General features: G+C 37.9%; 1 protein-coding gene across 1 annotated transcript in view; it reads right to left on the reverse strand.

The window, feature by feature from the left end:
• LOC102191590 (solute carrier organic anion transporter family member 1B3) overlaps positions 1 to 20,100 on the reverse strand; it is a 75,719-nt gene that overhangs the window by 42,277 nt on the left and 13,342 nt on the right. The window contains exon 3 of the mRNA XM_005680797.3: positions 3,588 to 3,729. Coding sequence (XP_005680854.1) covers positions 3,588 to 3,729 — 142 coding nt within the window. The remainder of the gene's footprint in view (positions 1 to 3,587; positions 3,730 to 20,100) is intronic.

Here is a 20,100-nt window from a genome sequence, read left to right on the forward strand (position 1 = left end):
TTGGATGGGCCCTCTCATCCTGAGGAAGAAGGAAGACTAATTAATGTTTCTCTAGGCTATGAAATCCTTCCTTTATGCATGGGCCCAGCAGAATTATGTATTAATGTTAATCGACAAACGTGGCCTTTCCTCCTGCCTCCAAACAAGAACTTCCACACATTGCTTGGACTGTTCACTGCCCTGTCCTTTTATGAGAACCATGTCAATACTACCAAAACTCTAGGAAAAGGATAAGGACTTTAAATATACTCCTGTTTATTGGGATAGATGTTAAGCTAAATCAGGGAAATTAATGTTTATAGCCAATTACACCATTGTTGACTGGGGACCCCATGGTATGTGGCTATCTAACTGCTCAGATGATATTAACAGTACTATGTGTGATTATGTTACTCAAGTAACATGGAAGATTACCAACAGTTCAATGGAACACTTCCAGGACAAAGAACTCTTTGGCTGGCTTGATGGTGGAATGGCACCTCCTTGTCCTCAAATCATCCTCAACAAACGGATTGGGCCTGAACAATGGGACATCGGGAAACTTGCTGCAAGTACTGAAAAACTTGGAACTTGGACTGGATATTTCACAGGGACCAATCATAGTCATAGTAACTATTCCTTCCATTATAATCATTCATATTTTATACAAGCTTGTGTTCCCTTTCCTTTTGTTATAACCATAGGAAACTTACAATTTAATAAGACTTTACGTTCTGTGACTTGTATAGATTATAACTTGTATGCTTGTCTTAATTCCTCTATTTTTCTAAAAAACGAATCCCTTTTGATTCTTTGATCTCGACGTAGTCTGTGGTTGCCAGTAGATCTCCAACGACCCTGGAAAGAGGGTCCCATGGCAGGACTTGCCTCCTGGTTATTCACTAAATTACTCTGATGATCTAAGCAATTCACTGGATGGTAAATTCTTGGCATTTTGGGGTTATTAGCCATTTGCACCACTGCTGCTGTTGCAGATATTGCTTTACAAACTTCAATTCAAACACAAAACTTCATTCAAAATTGGAATAAAGATGCTCATACTATATGGGTCACTCAGGTTCAGATAGATGAAAAAGTTCAAGATAAATATCAGGAATTAGAAACAGCCATCCACTGGGTTGGAGATCAATTAATAGATTTACAAAAACAAGTATTATTAAATTGTGATTGTAATTCTACTCAATTTTGTATCACTCCTGTTCGGTTCAACGATAGTGCTTACAATTGGGAACAAATCAAATTTCATTTACAAGATATACATAATAATGCTTCCTTAAATGTACAATTATTGCAAAAGTAAATCTTTGAAACCTTCTCTAAGAGTCTACTCTCTTCCAACAATTTGAAAACCTTAGCTAAACAGCTAGCTGATCAATTATCTGGGCTAGACCCTCAAAGATGGTTTCAAAACATTACACATAGTATTGGATCTGGAACTATAATGCTGATAATTATCCTGGTGATTATATTTGTAGTATACTGATGCTTTTCAACTAAAATTGTTCAAATTAAACAAACTCAATTGGTCAGGGCCGTTTTCACAAAAGTATCTAGAGTCACCCCCAGTTATGAAAAAATAAAAAAGGGGGAATTGTCAGGGGACATTCAGCTTTAAGGGATCCAATATGTTGTTTTCTTCCTTTGTGTGCTGTTTCTTAAGGACTCTCTGTTCCTTATCAGTTCCTGGATAACAGGAACAAGCAGAGATGCACGCAGCAGTTCTCAGGACTGAGATCATGGTAAAGAGCATCTGCTTGGATTCCCTTCAGTGACTCCCTTCAGTGATCTTTTAGGTCCATTTTGTCACAACTGGTGGAATTTAATTCATTTTAATGGCTGAGTAATCGTTTTATTGCAGATATATAAGCATGTGTTTCTGCAAATACAGTACCCTTGTTTCACTTGAGACTTGTGTCCCCTGCGTCCTTCTTCTTTTCAACTCCAGTCCCCAGGTCCTGTTCTACAAAGACTGTGACAATGCTCCATGTGGGATCCCAATTCCTCAACCAGGGATTGAACCCTCTGTTCATTTATCTCTTTTGTCAGTGGTATGTACGTTCTTTTAGAGCAGATACCATACAGTGTTTATTCTTTTCTTATACTTCTGGCTTCTAGGACCATGAAAGGTACTTAATAGGAATTTAAAGAATGCTGCTTCATGGGAAATAGATGGAGAAACAGTGGAAACAGCGTCAGACTTTATTTTTTGGGGGCTCTAAAATCACTGTAGATGGTGATTGCAGCCATGAAATTAAAGGATGCTTACTCCTTGGAAGGAAAGTTATGACCAACCTAGATAGTATATTCAAAAGCAGAGACATTACTTTGCCAACTAAGGTCCGTCTAGTCAAGGCTATGGTTTTCCACTGGTCATGTATGGATGTGAGAGTTGGACTGTGAAGAAAGCTGAGTGCCGAAGAATTGATGCTTTTGAACTGTGGTGTTGGAGAAGACTCTTGAGAGTCCCTTGGACTGCAAGGAGGTCCAACCAGTCCATCCTAAAGGAGATTAGTCCTGGGTGTTCATTGGAAGGACTGATGCTGAAACTCCAATACTTTGGCCACCTCATATGGAGAGTTGACTCACTGGAAAAGACTCTGATGCTGGGAGGGATTGGGGGCAGGAGGAGAAGGGGCGACAGAGGATGAGATGGCTGAATGGCATCACCGACTCGATGGACATGAGTTTGAGTGAACTTTGGGAGTTGGTGATGGACAGGGAGGCCTGGCATGCTGTGATTTATGGGGTCGCAAAGAGTCGGACACGACTGAGGGACTGAACTGAACTGAACTGAAAGGTGAATGAAAAATGCATCGAGTAAATATCTTTCCTGAACAGCTAAAGATGTCAACATTCACAGATAGTACATTGTGTCCTAGGAATGCTTTTAAACAGCTTTGAAACTGCAGGGGGACGTGTGTTTGTGAACCTGGAATTGGGATATGATGGCTCAGATAGTGAAGAATCAGTCTGCAATGCAAGACACCTGGGTTTGATCCCTGGGTTGCAAAGATCCCCCTGGAGAAGGGAATGACTACCCACTCCAGTAATCCTGGAGAACTCCAGGGACAGAGGCGCCTAGTGGGCTACAGTCCATGGAGTCACAAAGAGTCAGACACAACTGACTAACACTTTTATTTTTTTCAAACAGTAGAACCTAACAAACATTGCTTCAAAACTGTTCCTTCCTCCCTAAATCATCAGAATCATAGTCCTCTCTCCAACCTTTTTTTGCACTAGTGAATCTTGAGAAAAGGAAGGTTAAAACCCTGCAAAATATTAGTTCACAGACCGTGAGCGTGTGTAAATCAGAGCTGTTTAACCTCTATGCTTTTGACATTTTGGACTAGGTAATTCTTTGTTTTGGGATGTTTGAAGGCATCTCTGTCCTCCACCACTAGATGCCAGTACCATTCCCTAACCCTCGGTGATGACAACCAAAATGTCTGCAGATACTACCAAATTGCCATGGCGGGGGAGTGGGGATCCTTACCTCTGGTTAAGGATCAGTGGTGGAGAGTGTATATGAACAGTTTTCACTCCTGCAATTCTGATTACTAAATAATCAAAATGCATATAAAACTTACCAATTTCAAAGCTTCCATCAATTAAGCCAACAGTAGAAGATGATATGTCAAATCTCCTTTCTATTTGAGTGATGGAACTTTTCATAATGATTGCACCCAGTGCCTTAGAAATAAAGCTGAGTGACAGGGCTGCCAAAAACATCTAAGGAAAAGCAGGAAAGGGAAAAATGATTAATCACAAGATCCCATAGTGCTTACATATATGTACAGAATTTGAAAAACTTTCTTCTTTACTTAGTATTGTATGTGTGTGCATGTGTGTGTTAAAAGAATACTCCTTTTCTTCTATTTCAATTGGTACTTCTTAGTCCTTTTAACATTAACACAACTATATCCATAAAGCATCATTTTCTAACTTGATTACAGATTATTAGATTATTAGATTATCAGATTATTAGAGTAGGACAGAGTTGAATTTTTCTTTAAGTTAATGTCATTAGTTGATATCTCTGCTCAGTCGTGTTCGACTCTTTGCGACCCCATGAACCGCAGTACACCAGGCCTCCCTGTCCATCACCAACTGCTGGAGTCTACCCAAAGCCATGTCCATTGAGTTGGTGATGCCATCCAACCATCTCATCCTCTGTCATCCCCTTCTCCTCCTGCCTTCAACCTTTCCCTGCATCAGGATCTTTTCAAGTGAGTCAGCTCTTCACATCAGGTGGCCAAAGTATTAGAGTTTCAGCTTAAACATCCGTCCTTTCAATGAATATTCAGGACTGATTTCATTTAGGATAGACTGTTTGGATCACCTTGCAGTCCAAGGGACTCTCAAGAGTCTTCTCCAACACCACAGTTCAAAAGCATCAACTCTTCGGCGCTCAGCTTTCTTTATAGTCCAACTCTCACATCCATACATGACTACTGGAAAAACCATAGCCTTGACTAGGTGGACCTTTGTTGACAAAGTAATGTCTCTGCTTTTTAAAATGCTATCTAGGTTGGTCATAACTTTCCTTCCAAGGAGTAAGCATCTTTTAATTTCATGGCTGCAATCACCATCTGCAGTGATTTTGGAGTCCCCCCAAAATAAAGTCACCCACTGTTTCCCCATCTATTTGCCATTAAGTGATGGGATTAGATGCCATGATCTTAGTTTTCTGAATGTTGAACTTTAGGCCAACTTTTTCACTCTCTTCTTTCACTTTCGTCAAGAAGCTCTTTAGTTTTTCTTCACTTTCTGCCATAAGGGTGGTGTCATCTGCATATCTGAGGTTACTGATATTTTTCCTGGAAGTCTTGATTCCAGCTTGTGCTTCTTCCAGTCCAGCGTTTCTCATGATGTACTTTGCATAGAAGTTAAATAAGCAGGGTGACAACATACAGCCTTGACGGACTCCTTCTTCTATTTGGAACCAATCTGTTGTTCCATGTCCAGTTCTAACTGTTGCTTCCTGACCTGCATACAGATTTCTCAAGAGGCAGGTCAGGTGGTCGGGTATTCCCATCTCAGAATTTTCCACAGTTTATTGTGATCCACACAGTCAAAGGCTCTGGCATAGTCAATAAAGCAGAAATAGATGTTTTTCTGGAACTCTCTTGCTTTTTCCATGATCCAGCGGATGTTAGCAATTTGATCTCTGGTTCCTCTGCCTTTTCTAAAACCAGCTTGAACATCTGGAAGTTCATGGTTCATGTATTGCTGAAGCGTGGCTTGGAGAATTTTGAGCATTACTTACTAGCATGTGAGATGGCTGCAATTGTGAGGTAGTTTGAGCATTCTTTGGTATTGCCTTTCTTTGAGATTGGAATGAAAACTGACCTTTCTGAGTCTTATGGCCACCACTGAGGTTTTCCAAGTTTGCTGGCATATTGAGCGCAACACTTTCACAGCATCATCTTTTAGGATTTGAAATAGCTCAACTGGAATTTCATCACCTCCACTAGCTTTGTTTGCAGTGATGCTTCCTAAGGCCCACTTGACTTCACATTCCAGGATTCTGGCTCTAAGTGAATGATCACATCACCATGATTATCTGGGTCATGAAGATCTTTTTTGTATAGTTCTTCAGTGTATTCTTGCCACCTCTTTTTAATGTCTTCTGCTTCTGTTAGGTCCATATTATTTCTGTCTTTTATTGAGCCCATCTTTGCATGAAATGTCCCCTTGGTATCTCTAATTTTCTTGGAGAGATCTCTAGTCTTTCCTGTCGTTTTATTTCCTCTATTTCTGTGCACTGATCACTTAGGAAGGCTTTCTTATCTCTTCTTGCTATTCTTTGGAACTCCACATTCATATGGGTATATCTTTCCTTTTCTCATTTGCTTTTCGTTTCTCTTTTTTTCACAGCTACAAGGAAGGAAATCATATCACATGTTACAGCATGGCTGAGCCTCAAAGACATGCTAAGCGAAGTAAGCCAGTCATAAAGGGACAAATACTGTATGATTCCACTCATGTGAAGTATTTAAAGTAGCCAAAATCATAAACGCAGAAAGTAAAAATATGGGTCCCCAAAACCAGGCGAAGACAACAGAGAATATTAGTGTTTAGTAAGCATTTCAGTGTTGCAAGATGAAAAAGTCTAGAGACTTGTTGTAAACAACACAAAGATACTTAACACCACTGAGCTGTACCTTTAAAAATTGGTTAAGACAATAAATTTAACATCATATATTTTTAAAACTATAAAAAGTGTATTTTCCCATTTAAAATATGTGGGTAGCTTTCTGCTGAGAGAAGTAACATGTCCTACTGGATATGATCAAACTGTCACTGTGGCTGACAGATAAGGCATGTTACTACATAGGGTCATTTTTTCCCCTCTGTAACATCTCTTCACTTTTGTCATCCCCTGATATATGAAATTTTATACAGATGTAGAACTTCCTGGTGAGCATTTCCTCCTCCATTCCTCTCCCCTACTCTTTACTAATTTTAAAGTTCTGTTCATTTTATAAATATATATAACTATAAGTAAATAAATCTTATAGATATGTATATATACATATACACAGTTATGTGTGTGTGCCTGTGTGTGTGTGTGTATGTACAGCCATGGGTGAATTTTTTAATTTATTGAGTTTGTTGCCTCTTTTCAAGAGTGGTGAAGTAAATAAAATATCTGGTGATTCTTGCTTGCCTGCTTTGTTTTGCATATGGAAGCTCCCTTTCCTTGTCTTTGAATATTCAATCTTTGTGAAGCCTTTCTGGGATGAAGAGGCAGTAGTTTTTGGCAGCAGGGTGGCTCAGTGGTAAAGAATCAGCCTATAAATGCAGGAGACCCAGGTTTGATTCCTGGGTCAAAAAGATCTCCCAGAGAAAGAAATGGCAACCTGTTCCAGCATTGAATGGACAGAGAAGCCTGGCGGACTACAGTCCGCAGGGTCGCAAAAGAGTCAGGCATGTTGTAGTGACTAAAGGAATAAATCAGTAGTTAATCTGCATGTGGACCTTCACTTTTCCATGGGTGTCAGCAGCCGCTAGAGACACTGTTCAGCTCCATATGCCCAGGCATCCACCTACACTCACTTTTCCTGCCCAGGATAGATGCCTCTGCAGCTTGCTGCTTGGACTAAGTTGGGGTGGGAGGGTAATTTGACAATCAGGTGAAAGTTAAACAAGGAAAGAGGCATGTTTTCTCTGACTGAATGAGTGGAACACACTATACAGATGCCTGCTGCTTGTCTCTGGGACCTGTCTTGATCCCATGATCACTGGCTTTTGCCTTTGAAGCACCCTTGGAGTCACGTCCATATTTTTTCAGCTTTCTTCTCCTGCACTTATATTAGAATGTGATTTCTTTCTTTAGCCTAATTCTTTTTCCTTCTTAGTTTTTCAAAAACTCTTATAGTTTCTGATTTACACAATGTATCTCTTCTTGTTTTCTAGCACATCCACAAGTTGCTTTTAATATCTTTTACATATTTATTAAAATCGGAGGAGGGGGCATGGCTTCAGCCTTATCATTCACAGTGTGCTGTATTGAACTGAAAGTCAAGTTATACCTTTCCTTCTCTAATAAATAGAAAAAAAATGTTATCAGGCTTTTTATCAAACTCAGATGCCTGACACATTATGAGTATGTACTCCATAAACGGTTTTTGGCTGTTGAATAAATTGTATGGTATGCAGTTTACACGCAGTGAAACCTCTCATATTTTAGATTTTCAGCTTTTAGATGAAGATAATTACAATAAAATTATTATGAAGATTAATTAAAATAATATACATAAAATTTTTAGCATGTAATAAGCATTGATAAATGTCTGATTTTATTATCACTGTGAGCTGTCATCACTCAGCTTTTGGCTGTAAATTCATTCAGTTAAAAACAGAACTCTGATCATTTAGCCAAACACATTTTTTGTCAGGCACTATTTGAGTTGCTGCAGAATCAGTAATGAGCACACTGACAAAATGATTTATTGATTATTAAAGAAATACTGAGGCAAACTCTTATCTAAGTCCTGATCATCAAAGCTCTAATTGGTACAATCAAAGAGAAGGGGTTTTAGAAAGTAACAGGACATTATCTCATTAAAGCAGATATAAGTGTGACCAGAAGTAAAACTTGTTCTATATAAGAGCAGCTTTCTAAAAGTTCTGAAAAAGGTTTTGCAATGTGCTTATTTTCAATCTTAAAAGGAAGATTAGCTCAAAACAAGAGATTCATAAAAATCAAAATTTGCATGATATAATTCTAAATCGGTTTTACAAAGAAGAAAATAATAACAGGTGCAAACACAAGGTGCAAACACAATCCTACAACAGGATTCTTCATAAACTGGGATTTTAGAAGGATATGGAATGAGTTACTATAGATAGATTTATAAATGTGCTTTCTTTTATTCTAACTATAACCTTAGCCGTGAGCATTTTAGCCATGTTCTTAATGTGGAGCTGAAATTCAGAGAAAGAACGGTATGGTGACATTCTTAGAACATAAATAATTAAATAATAAAAAAACTAATTTCTTCAATGAAAAATATTAAAAGACTGATGCCATGAGGATAGAGAATTTAAGATTGAGAGATTTCAGAACAGAAATACAAATATTCACAGTTATCAAATACATTTTAAAATATCACAGGCAGAAAGACACAACTAGTACTGAGATAAAAGGTAAAGTCAGCATTTATCTGAAATAAAGAATGATCAAACTACAGCACAATTGCACTCATCTCACATGCTAGTAAAGTAATGCTCAAAATTCTCAAAGCCAGGCTTCAGCAATATGTGAACCATGAACTTCCAGATGTTCAAGCTGGCTTTAGAAAAAGCAGAGGAATCAGAGATCAAATTGCCAACATCCGCTGGATCATGGAAAAAGCAAGAGAGTTCCAGAAAAACATCTATTTCTGCTTTATTGACTATGCCAAAGCCTTTGATTGTGTGGATCACAATTAAGTGTGGAAAATTCTGAGATAGATGGGAATACCAGACCACCTGACCTGCCTCTTGAGAAACCTGTATGCAGGTCAGGAAGCAACAGTTAAAACTGGACACGGAACAACAGACTGGTTCCAAATAGGAAAAGGAGTACGTCAAGGCTGTATGTTGTCACCCTGCTTATTTAACTTCTATGCAAAGTACATCATGAGAAACGCTGGGCTGGAGGAAGCACAAGCTGGAATCTAGATTGCTGGGAGAAATATTAATAATCTCAGATATGCAGATGACACCACCCTTATGGCAGAAAGTGAAGAGGAGCTAAAAAGCCTCTTGATGAAAGTGAAAGAGGAGAGTGAAAAAGTTGACTTAAAGCTCAACATTCAGAAAACGAAGATCATGGCATCCAGTCCCATCACTTCATGGGAAATAGATGGCAAAACAGTGGAAACAGTGTCAGACTTTATTCTTTTGGGCTCCAAAATCACTGCAGATGGTGATTGCAGCCAGGAAATTAAAAGACTCTTCCTCCTTGGAAGGAAAGTTATGGCCAACCTAGATAGCATATTGAAAAGCAGAGACATTACTTTGCCAACAAAGGTCTGTCTAGTCAAGGCTATGGTTTTTCCATTGGTCATGTATGGATGTGAGAGTTGGACTGTGAAGAAAGCTGAGCGCTGAAAATTGATGCATTTGAACTGTGGTGTTGGAGAAGACTCTTTTAAAAATTTTTTTAAAATAGAAATTTATTTATTTTAGTTGGAGGCTAATTACTTTACAATATTGTATTGGTTTTGCCATACATCCACATGAATCTTGAGAGTCCCTTGGACTGCAAGGAGATCCAACAAGTCCATTCTAAAGGAGATTAGTCCTGGGTATTCTTTGGAAGGACTGATGCTAAAGCTGAAACTCCAATACTTTGGCCACCTCATGAGAAGAGTTGACTGACTGGAAAAGACTCTGATGCTGGGAGGGATTCGGGGCAGGAGGAGAAGGGGATGACAGAGGATGAGATGGCTAGATGGCATCACCGACTTGATGGACATGAGTTTGGGTGAACTCCGGGAGTTGGTGATGGACAGGGAGGCCTGGTGTGCTGCAATTCATGGAGTTGCAAAGAGTTGGACACGACCGAGCGACTGAACTGAACTGAAGTGGCAGGTCAGTCCTTTGTTTATTATGGCAAAAGCTCTAGGATTAAGGTCAGCGGCAGTTCCACGTTTCCACATTGCCATGTGTACAGCCATAATCAACAACATAAACTCATTTGAACCTCAATTCATTTATTCAGCAAACATTTGTTGAGAAACTACACTATGGTAGTTAACTCCACTAAGCCTTGGAGTTGGAAAAAGACCCAGGGTAAGAGGGGAAGTAAAAACAATTAAGACATAATAATTGCCCCCAAAGAATTAACGTATTCCTTGCCCAATAAACAAATAATGCCAGTATAATAATGTAATGAGCACTGTAATTGTTATACGTGTATAAATTTATGAGCACACAGGACAGTGGTTAATTCTCTCTGCAAAGGCCAATGTTCCTATAAATGTGGTAACATTTGAAAGAATTCTTTAGGGAGTAAAAGAAGCTTAGAAACTGAAAAAGAAATAAACATTTTAAACAAAGTAAGAAACTCACAGAAAGCCCAGAGTAGTGGAAGAACACAGATCGTTCGCAAAACAAAAAGAATATCTGTGGGTGAAATAGAAGGATAGAAATATGTCAACCGCTGGGAGATCAATCTGCATTTTTAAATGTGACCTAAGGAAATTAAATTTTAGAGGGCTAGTTCTGTAGTCATGAGGAAGATGAATTTATGGCAAAGAAATTAGTTCGGAAGCTGATTTCAGAAAGAAAGATGAACAGAGATGGGAAGAGGGGAACAGAAGGCTATAGACATGCTTGGGAGAAGTTTAAGAGGAGAACTAATAAAATGTGGAAATAACAGAATGTAAGTATTCTAATTTTGTTTGCTTCATTTTACGTAGTAATACTATTACTTGGGATGAGAAAAAGAGAAGTCTTAGGGAAGACAATGAAACCATCTCTTCACAAAAATTTGAGATGTCTGAAAATAAACTTCTACCTGATAGACCCACAGGTAAGGCAGGTTTGGTACTCAAGAGAGAGTTTTGTACGGAAACAGTTTTGAGATTTACCAGTGGATAACTGTACAGTTAAATCCATATTCGGGCTTGTTACATTAATGACTTATTCCTGCTCCACAACTTTTCCATAACTCTCTCTTTTTTCTCTTCCTCAATAAAACCAAGATTTGTTTACATTTCCATGAATCAAATCTTATTTTTTGCATTATTCTTCTTAAGCATCCTCAGCAGGCTGAGAGTGATTTTTAAACATTTAGTTCTCCAATGTAGCTGAATAAATTCCCACTGGACTGATCCTGCAGTCTTAGGGGAAAACAAAAAAACACCCCAAAACATGGGAGAGCCAAAAAAGCTGTCAGATTCTGGAGAGGAGTTGACACTTACAAGGAGACACCTAAGGTTAGTTTCTTTTTCTTATAGGCTTTAAGGTGAGGCCACAGTTAGCATTATTCAGACAAGTTAAAATTCTTTTAAAAGACATCCCAGTACTTTTGACCTGAAGAGTGAGAAAAAAGTGTTTAGAACAAAATTTAGGGGAGAGTGTTTGCTTTGGCAGCACATATGCTAAATTTGGAACAATACAGAGAAGATAAGTATGGTCCCTGTGCAAGGATGGCATGCAGGTGTGTGAAGGGTTCCATATTTTTTATACTTCTTAACATCTATGAAATATATTAAAGTGTGGATAGACAAGAGGAAATGAACATTTTGCCTGCAATTTAAACAAAAGCCTGTAGGTCATCAGTGTAATGTTCTGATCCAAATGTATATGCAGGGGCTTCCCTGGTAGCTCAGTGGTAAAAGAATCTGCCTGCTAATGCAGGAGACACAGATTTGATCCTCTATCCAGGAAGATCCCACACGCTTTACAACAACAAAGTCCGTGTGCCATAACTACTGAGCTCATGATTTAGAGCTTAGGAGCCACGACTACTGAGCCCAAGCTCAGGAACTACTGAAGCCCGTGTGCCCCAGAGCCCGTGCTACACAACAAGAGAAGCCACTGTAATGAGGAGCCCATGAACACAACTAGAGAGTAGCCTCCACTCACTGCAACTAGAGAAAAACCCCTGCAGCGATGAAGACCCAGCATAAACATAAATTTTAGAAATGTATATGTATACACATATGATCGGAATTGTATTATCTTAAACTCTCAAATTTTTAACCAAATATACCCTTGCATCAGAGGAGCCAAAGCACTTGGATCAGAAAGCCTGCTTGTATTTCTGCAATAAATATTGGTCTAATCTGAAAAATAAATTCAGGGGAGAATCTCATAAAGGAGAGATCCAGAGAATGGGGGCCTTAAATTCTATATGTAAACGCTCCAAATATTTGACCTCTGAACAATTTAAGCTAGTCAGCTAAGGATAAGTTAATTGAACTGAGATTTGAACTATTTCCTAAGAGGTAGACATTGCAATTTCAGGTCAACAAACTTAATTGCCTTGTAACACAAACAAAAAATATCAACAGACTTTGGAAGAATATAACAATGTCCAAAATTACCAACACATGAAGAGCCAAGAAAATGTAGCCAATTCTCAAGAAAATTAACAATGAACCAAGTCCAGCACTTAGATTATGTTAGTAACTAACACATACGTTAGTATTGCTGGACAAGAATTTTAAAGCAACTAATCTAACTGGGCACTCTGATGTAGAGGAAAGTATCTCAGAATGAAGGAAAAGAAGCAGAACATTTCACACACCAAAAAAACTGAAAAGAAGCTATAAAAATGAGAAAAATGCACTATCCAAAATAATATGCATAATAAAGATGCTAATTTATACCACATCTTCTGAACAGATGTATACTCTCTTTGTAATCTGTGCTTTCTTATGACATAGATATTAGTATACATCCAAATTTTCTTAAACAGAAACTGTAGAGTCAATATATCCTTTGAAAAATGTTTAATAGCAGAGATAAAGATGAAGGTTTGCATCTGACACCCTACAGAAAACTTAGTTTCTCCTCATTCACTGGATATTTCTTTTTCCAATTAATTCAGGAAGGACATGAAAACAATTTATGTTATTATATGGAAGCTAATATTCGCTAGGATGTGTTCCAGGTATTCTACAAGTATTATTTATAATGCTCACAAAATCCTTGCCTGTCATGCATTTCTGTCTTCAGAATAAGAATAATAAACTTTAGACATGCCAAGTTATTTAACCAGAGGAGTAAAGCTAAAAATGTAGCAGTACTGTATTTGAAATGCAAGTATTTCACACATGAAAAGCAAAACAGTTCTTGGATCTGATATACTCACACACTTTTCCTTCATCTCTTTATCATCCTAAATCACATCCTTGTTATCTCTCATTTGGCTTATTTTTTTTCTTAATGATATAGATTCTGACAGGTGTAAGGTGATATATCTCCTTATGGTTTTGATTTGCATTGCCCAAATAATTAATGATGTTGAACATCTTTCAGTGTACCTTTCTGTATCTATGTATATATGGCCTTTCAAAGGCCATCATATATCTTCTTTGGAAAAACGCATTTTGGCTCCTCTGCCTATTTTTTTTTCAGTGAGATTGGTTGTGTTGTTGCTGTTGTCTGTGAGTTTTAAAATATATTTTGGATATTAACCCCTTATCTGACATATGCTTTGCAAATATCTTCTCTCATTCAGTAGGTTGCCTTTTCTTTTCTTTCTTTCTTTCTTTCTTTCTTTTTTTTTGATGATAGTGTCTTTTACCGTGCAGATCTTTTGTTTGTTTATTTTTGCTTTTGCTTCCCTTGTCTGAGAAGACATATCCAGAAAGTACTGCTAAGACCAATGCCAAAGAGTACATTGCCTGTCTTTTCTTCTAGTTTTATGATTTCAGTTCTTACATTTAATTCTGATCCATTTTGAGTTGCTTTCTAAAGCTGTCTGCTCCTGGATGTCTATTTTGGGGACTTTCTTGATTACTATTTTAATCTCTTCACTAATGATCAGTCTGTTCACAATTTATATTTCTCCACAATTCAGTCATGGAAGGTTGTATGATTCTAAGAATTTATCCATTTCTTTTCTAGATTGTCCAATTTGTTGGCAAATAGCTGTTCATAACATTCTCTTATAATTCTTTTTACTTCTGGGGTATCTGTTATTATTTCTCCTCTTCAGTTCTGAGTTTATGTCTTCCCTCCTTTTTCCATAGTGAGTTAAGCTAAAGACTTGTCAATTTGTTTATCTTTTCAAAAAACAAGCATTTAGATTCATTAATCTCTTCTATTGTCTTTTCTAGTCCGATTCATTTATTTCAGCTCTGATATTTATTATTTCATTCCTTCTACTGACTTTGGGCTTCATTTGTTCTTCATTTTCTAGTTCCTTTAGATGTGAGATTATATATGTATATATCTCTCTATATATATCTCTCTATATATATCTTATTTGTTAAAGTAGACCTCTATTGCTAAAAACTTCTCTCTTGATACAGCTTTTGTTGCATCCCGTAAAGTTTAGTATGTTATATTTTTATTTTCATCTGTCTGAATTTTTTTCCTTTGAGGTATTCATTGAAGTTGTTCAGTAGCATATTGTTTACTCTCCAATATTTGTGATTTATCCAGCTTTGGTTTATAGTTTCATGCTATTATAATTGGTAAAAAAATGTTTGATATGATTGCAGTCTTCTTAAATTTAGTGTTTTGTATCCCAACATGTGGTTCATCCTTGAGACTGTTCCATGTGCTCTTGATAAGAATGTGTATTCTGCTTCATTTTGGTGGAACGTTCTAAACAAATCTGTCAAATGCCCTGGCCTAATGTTCCATTTAAGACTGCTGTTTCTTTGTTGGCATTTTGTCTGGATGATGAATCCACCGATGTAAGCAGGGTGTTAAAGTCTCATTATTTTTGTGTTGCCCTCAAATTCTCTCTAAGTCTTCTTATAATTGCTTTTATATTTTGTTGCTCCTATTGTAAGTGCATATGTATTCATCACTATTATGTCTCCTTTATGAGTTGTCTCCTTTATCGTTGTATAATGCCTATCTTAGTGTCTTGTTATTTTATTTAGCTTGAAATTCATGTTGTCTGATATGTATATGGCTACACTTGCTTTTTCTATCTGCTATTTGCTTGAAGTATCATCTTTTATCCATTCATTTTAAGCCCATGTTTGTCTTTAGAGCTGAGATGAGTCTCCTGAAAGGAGCATATAGTTAGGATTTATTTTTAAATCCATCCAGATTATCTTAGACTACTGCCTCCTGAGAAATCTGTATGCAGGTCAAGAAGCAACAGTTAAAACTGGACATGGAACAACAGACTGTTTCCAAATAGGGAAAGGAGTAAATCAAGGCTGTATATTGTCACCCTGCTTATTTAACTTATATGCAAAATACATCATGTAAAATATCAGGCTGGAGGAAGCACAAGCTAGAATCAAGATTGCCAGGAGAAATATCAATAACCTCAGATATGCAGATGACACCACCCTTATGGCGGAAAATGAAGAGAAACTAAAGAGCCTCTTGATGAAAGTGAAAGAGGAGAGTGAAAAAGCTGGCTTAAAACTCAACATTCAAAAAACTAAGACCATGGCATCTGGTCCCATCACTTCATGGCAAATAGATGAGGAAACAATGAAAACAGTGACAGCCTATTTTCTTGGGATCCAAAATCACTACAGATGGTGACTGTAGCCATGAAATTAAAAGACGCTTGCTGCTCTAAAGAAAACTATGACCAACCTAGTCAGCATATTGAAAAGCAGAGACATTACTTTTCTGACAAAGATCCATCTAGTCAGAGCTATAATTTTCCCAGTAGTCATGTATGGACATGAGAGTTGGACTGTAAAGAAAGTTGAGCACCGAAGAATTGATGCTTTTGAACTGTGGTGCTGGAGAAGACTCTTGAGAGTCCCTTGGACTGCCAGGAGATCCAACCAGTCAATCCTAAAGGAAATCAATCTTGAATATTCATTGGAAGGACTGAAGCTGAAGCTCCAATACTTTGGCCATCTGATGCAAAGAGCGGACTCATTAGAAAAGACCCTGACGCTGGGAAAGATTGAAGGCAGGAGGAGAATGCATGGAAGGGGATGAGACAGTTGGATGGCATCACTGACTCAATGGACATGAGTTTGAAGAAGCTCCAGGAGATGGTGAAGGACAGGGAAGCCTGGCATGCCACAGTCCTTGAGGTCACAAAGAGTCGGACATGGTTGAGTGACCGAACAACTGACAACAAATCCTCCCTGTGTTCTGTGGCATTGGTGAATTCAACCCATTTACCTTTAGGTGATTATAGATAAATGAGGACTTAGTACTGTCTATTTGTCTTTTGTTTTCTGATTTGTCTATATCTCCATTTTTTTCTGTTTGTGTTTCTGTCAATCATTTTAGTTTGGTAGGTTTGTTTTTTTATTTTTTTTTAATCAGGTTTTTCTGTTTCCTCTTTTTTATGTTTGTGTCTCTGCTCTAGACTTATGTTTCATGGTTACCGTGAGCTTCGTATAAAATATCTCATAGATAACATAATCCTTTTCTGCTGATAGCACCTTATCTTCATTTGCTTATATAAGTCCCATCTTTTCAACTTTTATGTTTCTGTTATCTCAAATTATCCCTTTTTATGTTGTGAGTTTGTTACCAATTTAAGGAGCTACGGTCATTTGTATTACTTTTTTTCTTTAACCTTTATTCTATAATGAGGTGTTTAAAATTCTATTCTGATATGTAGTTGCAATTTTCAGGCTCTATTTATCACCTTATTCAGTGTTATGTACCTTTGACTTTTTGTTTTTGGTAAAAGACTTTTTCTTTCTCGTAAAAGAGTTTCAATGTTTCTCATAAGGCAGGTCTAGTGTTGATGAAGTCCTTCGACCCTAGTTTGTCTTGAAAACTCTTAATTTCTCCATATCTGAATGATAACTTTCTAGAAGTCATCATTAGCTAGATAGGATATTTTTGGCTGACAGGCTTTCTTCATTTTGAAAATATCATTTCACTCTCTCCTGGCCTGTAACTTCTGTAATTTAAGAAACCTTCTTTCCTTTGTAGGTTACCATCTAGTCTTTCTTAATTGCCTTTAAAAGTCTTTTTGTCACTGACTTTTGATAGTTTTAATATAATGTGTCTTAGAGAACATCTTTTAATGTTGAGGTAGTTAGGTATTCTCTTAGCTTCATAGAGAATGAATATTCTTCATTGCACTTCCAATTTCTGCCCCATGTTTGGGGAGTTCTCAGCTATTATTTCTTTAAATAAGCTCTGTTCCCTTTTCCCTCTCTTCTTCTGGGATACCCATCATGCTAATATTTCCTTTCCTAAAAGAGTCAGATATTTCTCAAAGAATTTCCTCCTTTTGTTTTGTCTTAATTACCTCACCTCTTTTATCTATATCATTTTTAGATTTCCACCTTTGAGCTTGCTAATTCTCTCTCATATTGTCTGCTCTATTTTTAGTGCTTACTAATGCATTTTTCACCTTGTTTATTGAGTTTTCCAGTTCCGGAATTGCCTGCCCACCCCCTCTCTCCCTCTGTTTTTTTTTTTTTGTTAAGAATTTTGCTCTTTTTTAGTAAAGTGTCCCTTCTGTTCATTAATTTTATTCCTGAGCTTATTGAATTGCCTTTCTGAGTTTTCTTGTAACTCATTCACTTTCTTCATGACAGCTATTTTGGATTCTCTATCAGTTAGATCACTATACTCCGTCATTTTAAGAAAATTGTCACCTTCTTGTGACTCAGATTTTTGATGCCTTGCTGCTGTCAGTGTCACCACGTAGGTCACTGGAATGGCAGGATCTCCTTCACCACAAAGACTTCTTCACCACAGAGAGAGGGAAAGCATAGACTGGAAAGTAGGTTTACAAGTGCCTCTGCTGTGTTCAGAGTTATCAGATTCACGGGTGCACCTATTGTGGGTGGGAGGTGTGGCTCAGAGTTGTAGGCACCTCCCAGGCTAGAGGAAATCATCACAGACCTTATTGCCATTACTGCCCGATTTCCTATGGATTTGGGCATTGCTGTGCCTGAGAGGCTGGAGCTATGTGCACTGCTTCCCCTGACGCAATTAGATTCTCTGAGGCTGTTGGCTCAGCAGCCATAAATGGGGGTCTGGGACCGTAGGAACTGCCTCTGCTGTCCCCTAGTTCCACCTCTTCTATGTATTCCAGTCCACTCAACTTTGGATGCACAGATGCATGGGTTCTCTGGCATCCTGGTGTGTTGTGCAGAGTCAGCTTTGCTAGGCTGTGGGTGTTCTACTGGTTGCAGATTTAAGCGGATGGAAAAAGGGAGACTTTCACTTTACCATGATTTTGATGTCACCCGATTAGTCTTACTGTCGGAATATTTGTAATCTAAAATTGGGCTTCCCCAATGGCTCAGGGGTAAAGAATCTGGCTGCAACGTGGGAGAAACAGGAGATGCAGGTTTGATCCCTGGGTCAGCAACTCCCCTGGAGGAGGAAATGGCAACTTGCTCCAGTATTCTTGCCTGGAGATTCCCATGGACAAAGGAGTCTGGTGGGCTTCGGTCCAAGGGTTGTGAAGAGGCGGACACAACTGAACAAATGAGTACACACATAATCTCAAATCACTGTGCTATTTGTATTATTGAGACAAATCTATTGTTTTCTTCTCATCTTTAAATTGTATAATTTCTTAGAAGAATTCCTAGCTAGAATGCTTTGTGAATGGCATTTTATTAGATCTCAATTTCCATAAGGTTTAGTCTAATTTTTAAATGAATCTTGGACCTCAAGGAGATCAAACCAGTCAATTCTAAAGGAAATCAGTCTTGAATATTCATTGGAAGGATGCTGAAGCTGAAGCTCCATTGCTTTGGCCACTTGATGCTGAAGGATGAAGATGCTGAAGCTGAAGCTCCATTACTTTGGCCACTTGATGCAAAGAACTGACTCATTAGAAAAGACCCTGAGGCTCGGAAAGATTGAAGGTAGGAGGAGAAGGGGATGACAGAAGATGAGATGACTGGATGGCATCACTGGCTCAATGGACATGAGTTTGAGCAAGCTTCAGGTGTTGGTAATGGACAGGGAAGCCTGGGGTGCTGCAATCCATGGGGTCACAGAGTCAGACGCAACTGTGTGACTGAACTGACCTGAACTGACCTGAAGTATTATTGATTAAATATGCTACTTCCAAACAAGACTGAAATACAATTTATTGGTATGTTTCCGAAAAAATAAGTTCTTGATATACTGTATCTCTTTTTTTTAGCACTGACTTCATTTTGTATATGGGCTTTGTATCTCATAATTCCCTCTTCTTTCTTTTAATATCCCCTACCCACTACTTTGTTTCCTTCTTAGCAACGATAGAAAATTATTCGTGGATTACCTGGTATGCATGTGATGAAAGAAAAAAGAATGTATTTTGCAATCAGAAGATCTAGATCCAGTTGTCTTGTTTTTAATTTCCTAACCCAACAAAGATGAAAAAATTACACAGTTCACTGAACTTCAGTTTCCTAATCCATTAAAAGGTAATACAAAATAGTTAGCTTATTTATTTTATAGGGTCATTGTAAGGCTCAAAGGAAATTATGTTCATGAGCTCATGGATGTGTTTGTGAATGTTTGTAAATGCACCAAATATATGATTTGAAAGGCCATTGTAGATTTATCTTTTTTTCTTTTTATTAATATGACTTGTTTTTAAAAATTTGCTCCATTCACACTCTGCAAATATATATATATATATATTTTTTTTCTCTTTGCACTAGTGGAAGAAGAGTGTTAAATCCCAAAGCCATTCCTACCACTTCTGTAAGGCATATCATAACCAAGTTAGAATCATGTATATTATAGAGTGAAAAATATTATAAAGTGCTCATCTAATACCTGGGCTTCCCTCATAGCTCATCTGCCTGCAATACAGGAGACCCCAGTTTGATTTCTGGGTCGGGAAGATCTTCTGGAGAAGGGATAGGCTACCCACTCCAGTATTCTTGGGCTTCCCTTGTGGCTCAGCTGGTAAAGAATCTGCCCGCAATGTGGGAGACCTGGGTTGGGAAGATCGCCTGGCGGAGTGAAAGGCCAGTATTCTGGCCTGCAGAATTCCGTGGACTATAGTCCATGGGG

The sequence above is a fragment of the Capra hircus genome, chromosome 5 (genome assembly GCF_001704415.2).
Source record: "Capra hircus breed San Clemente chromosome 5, ASM170441v1, whole genome shotgun sequence".
Taxonomy (NCBI): Eukaryota; Metazoa; Chordata; class Mammalia; order Artiodactyla; family Bovidae; genus Capra; species Capra hircus.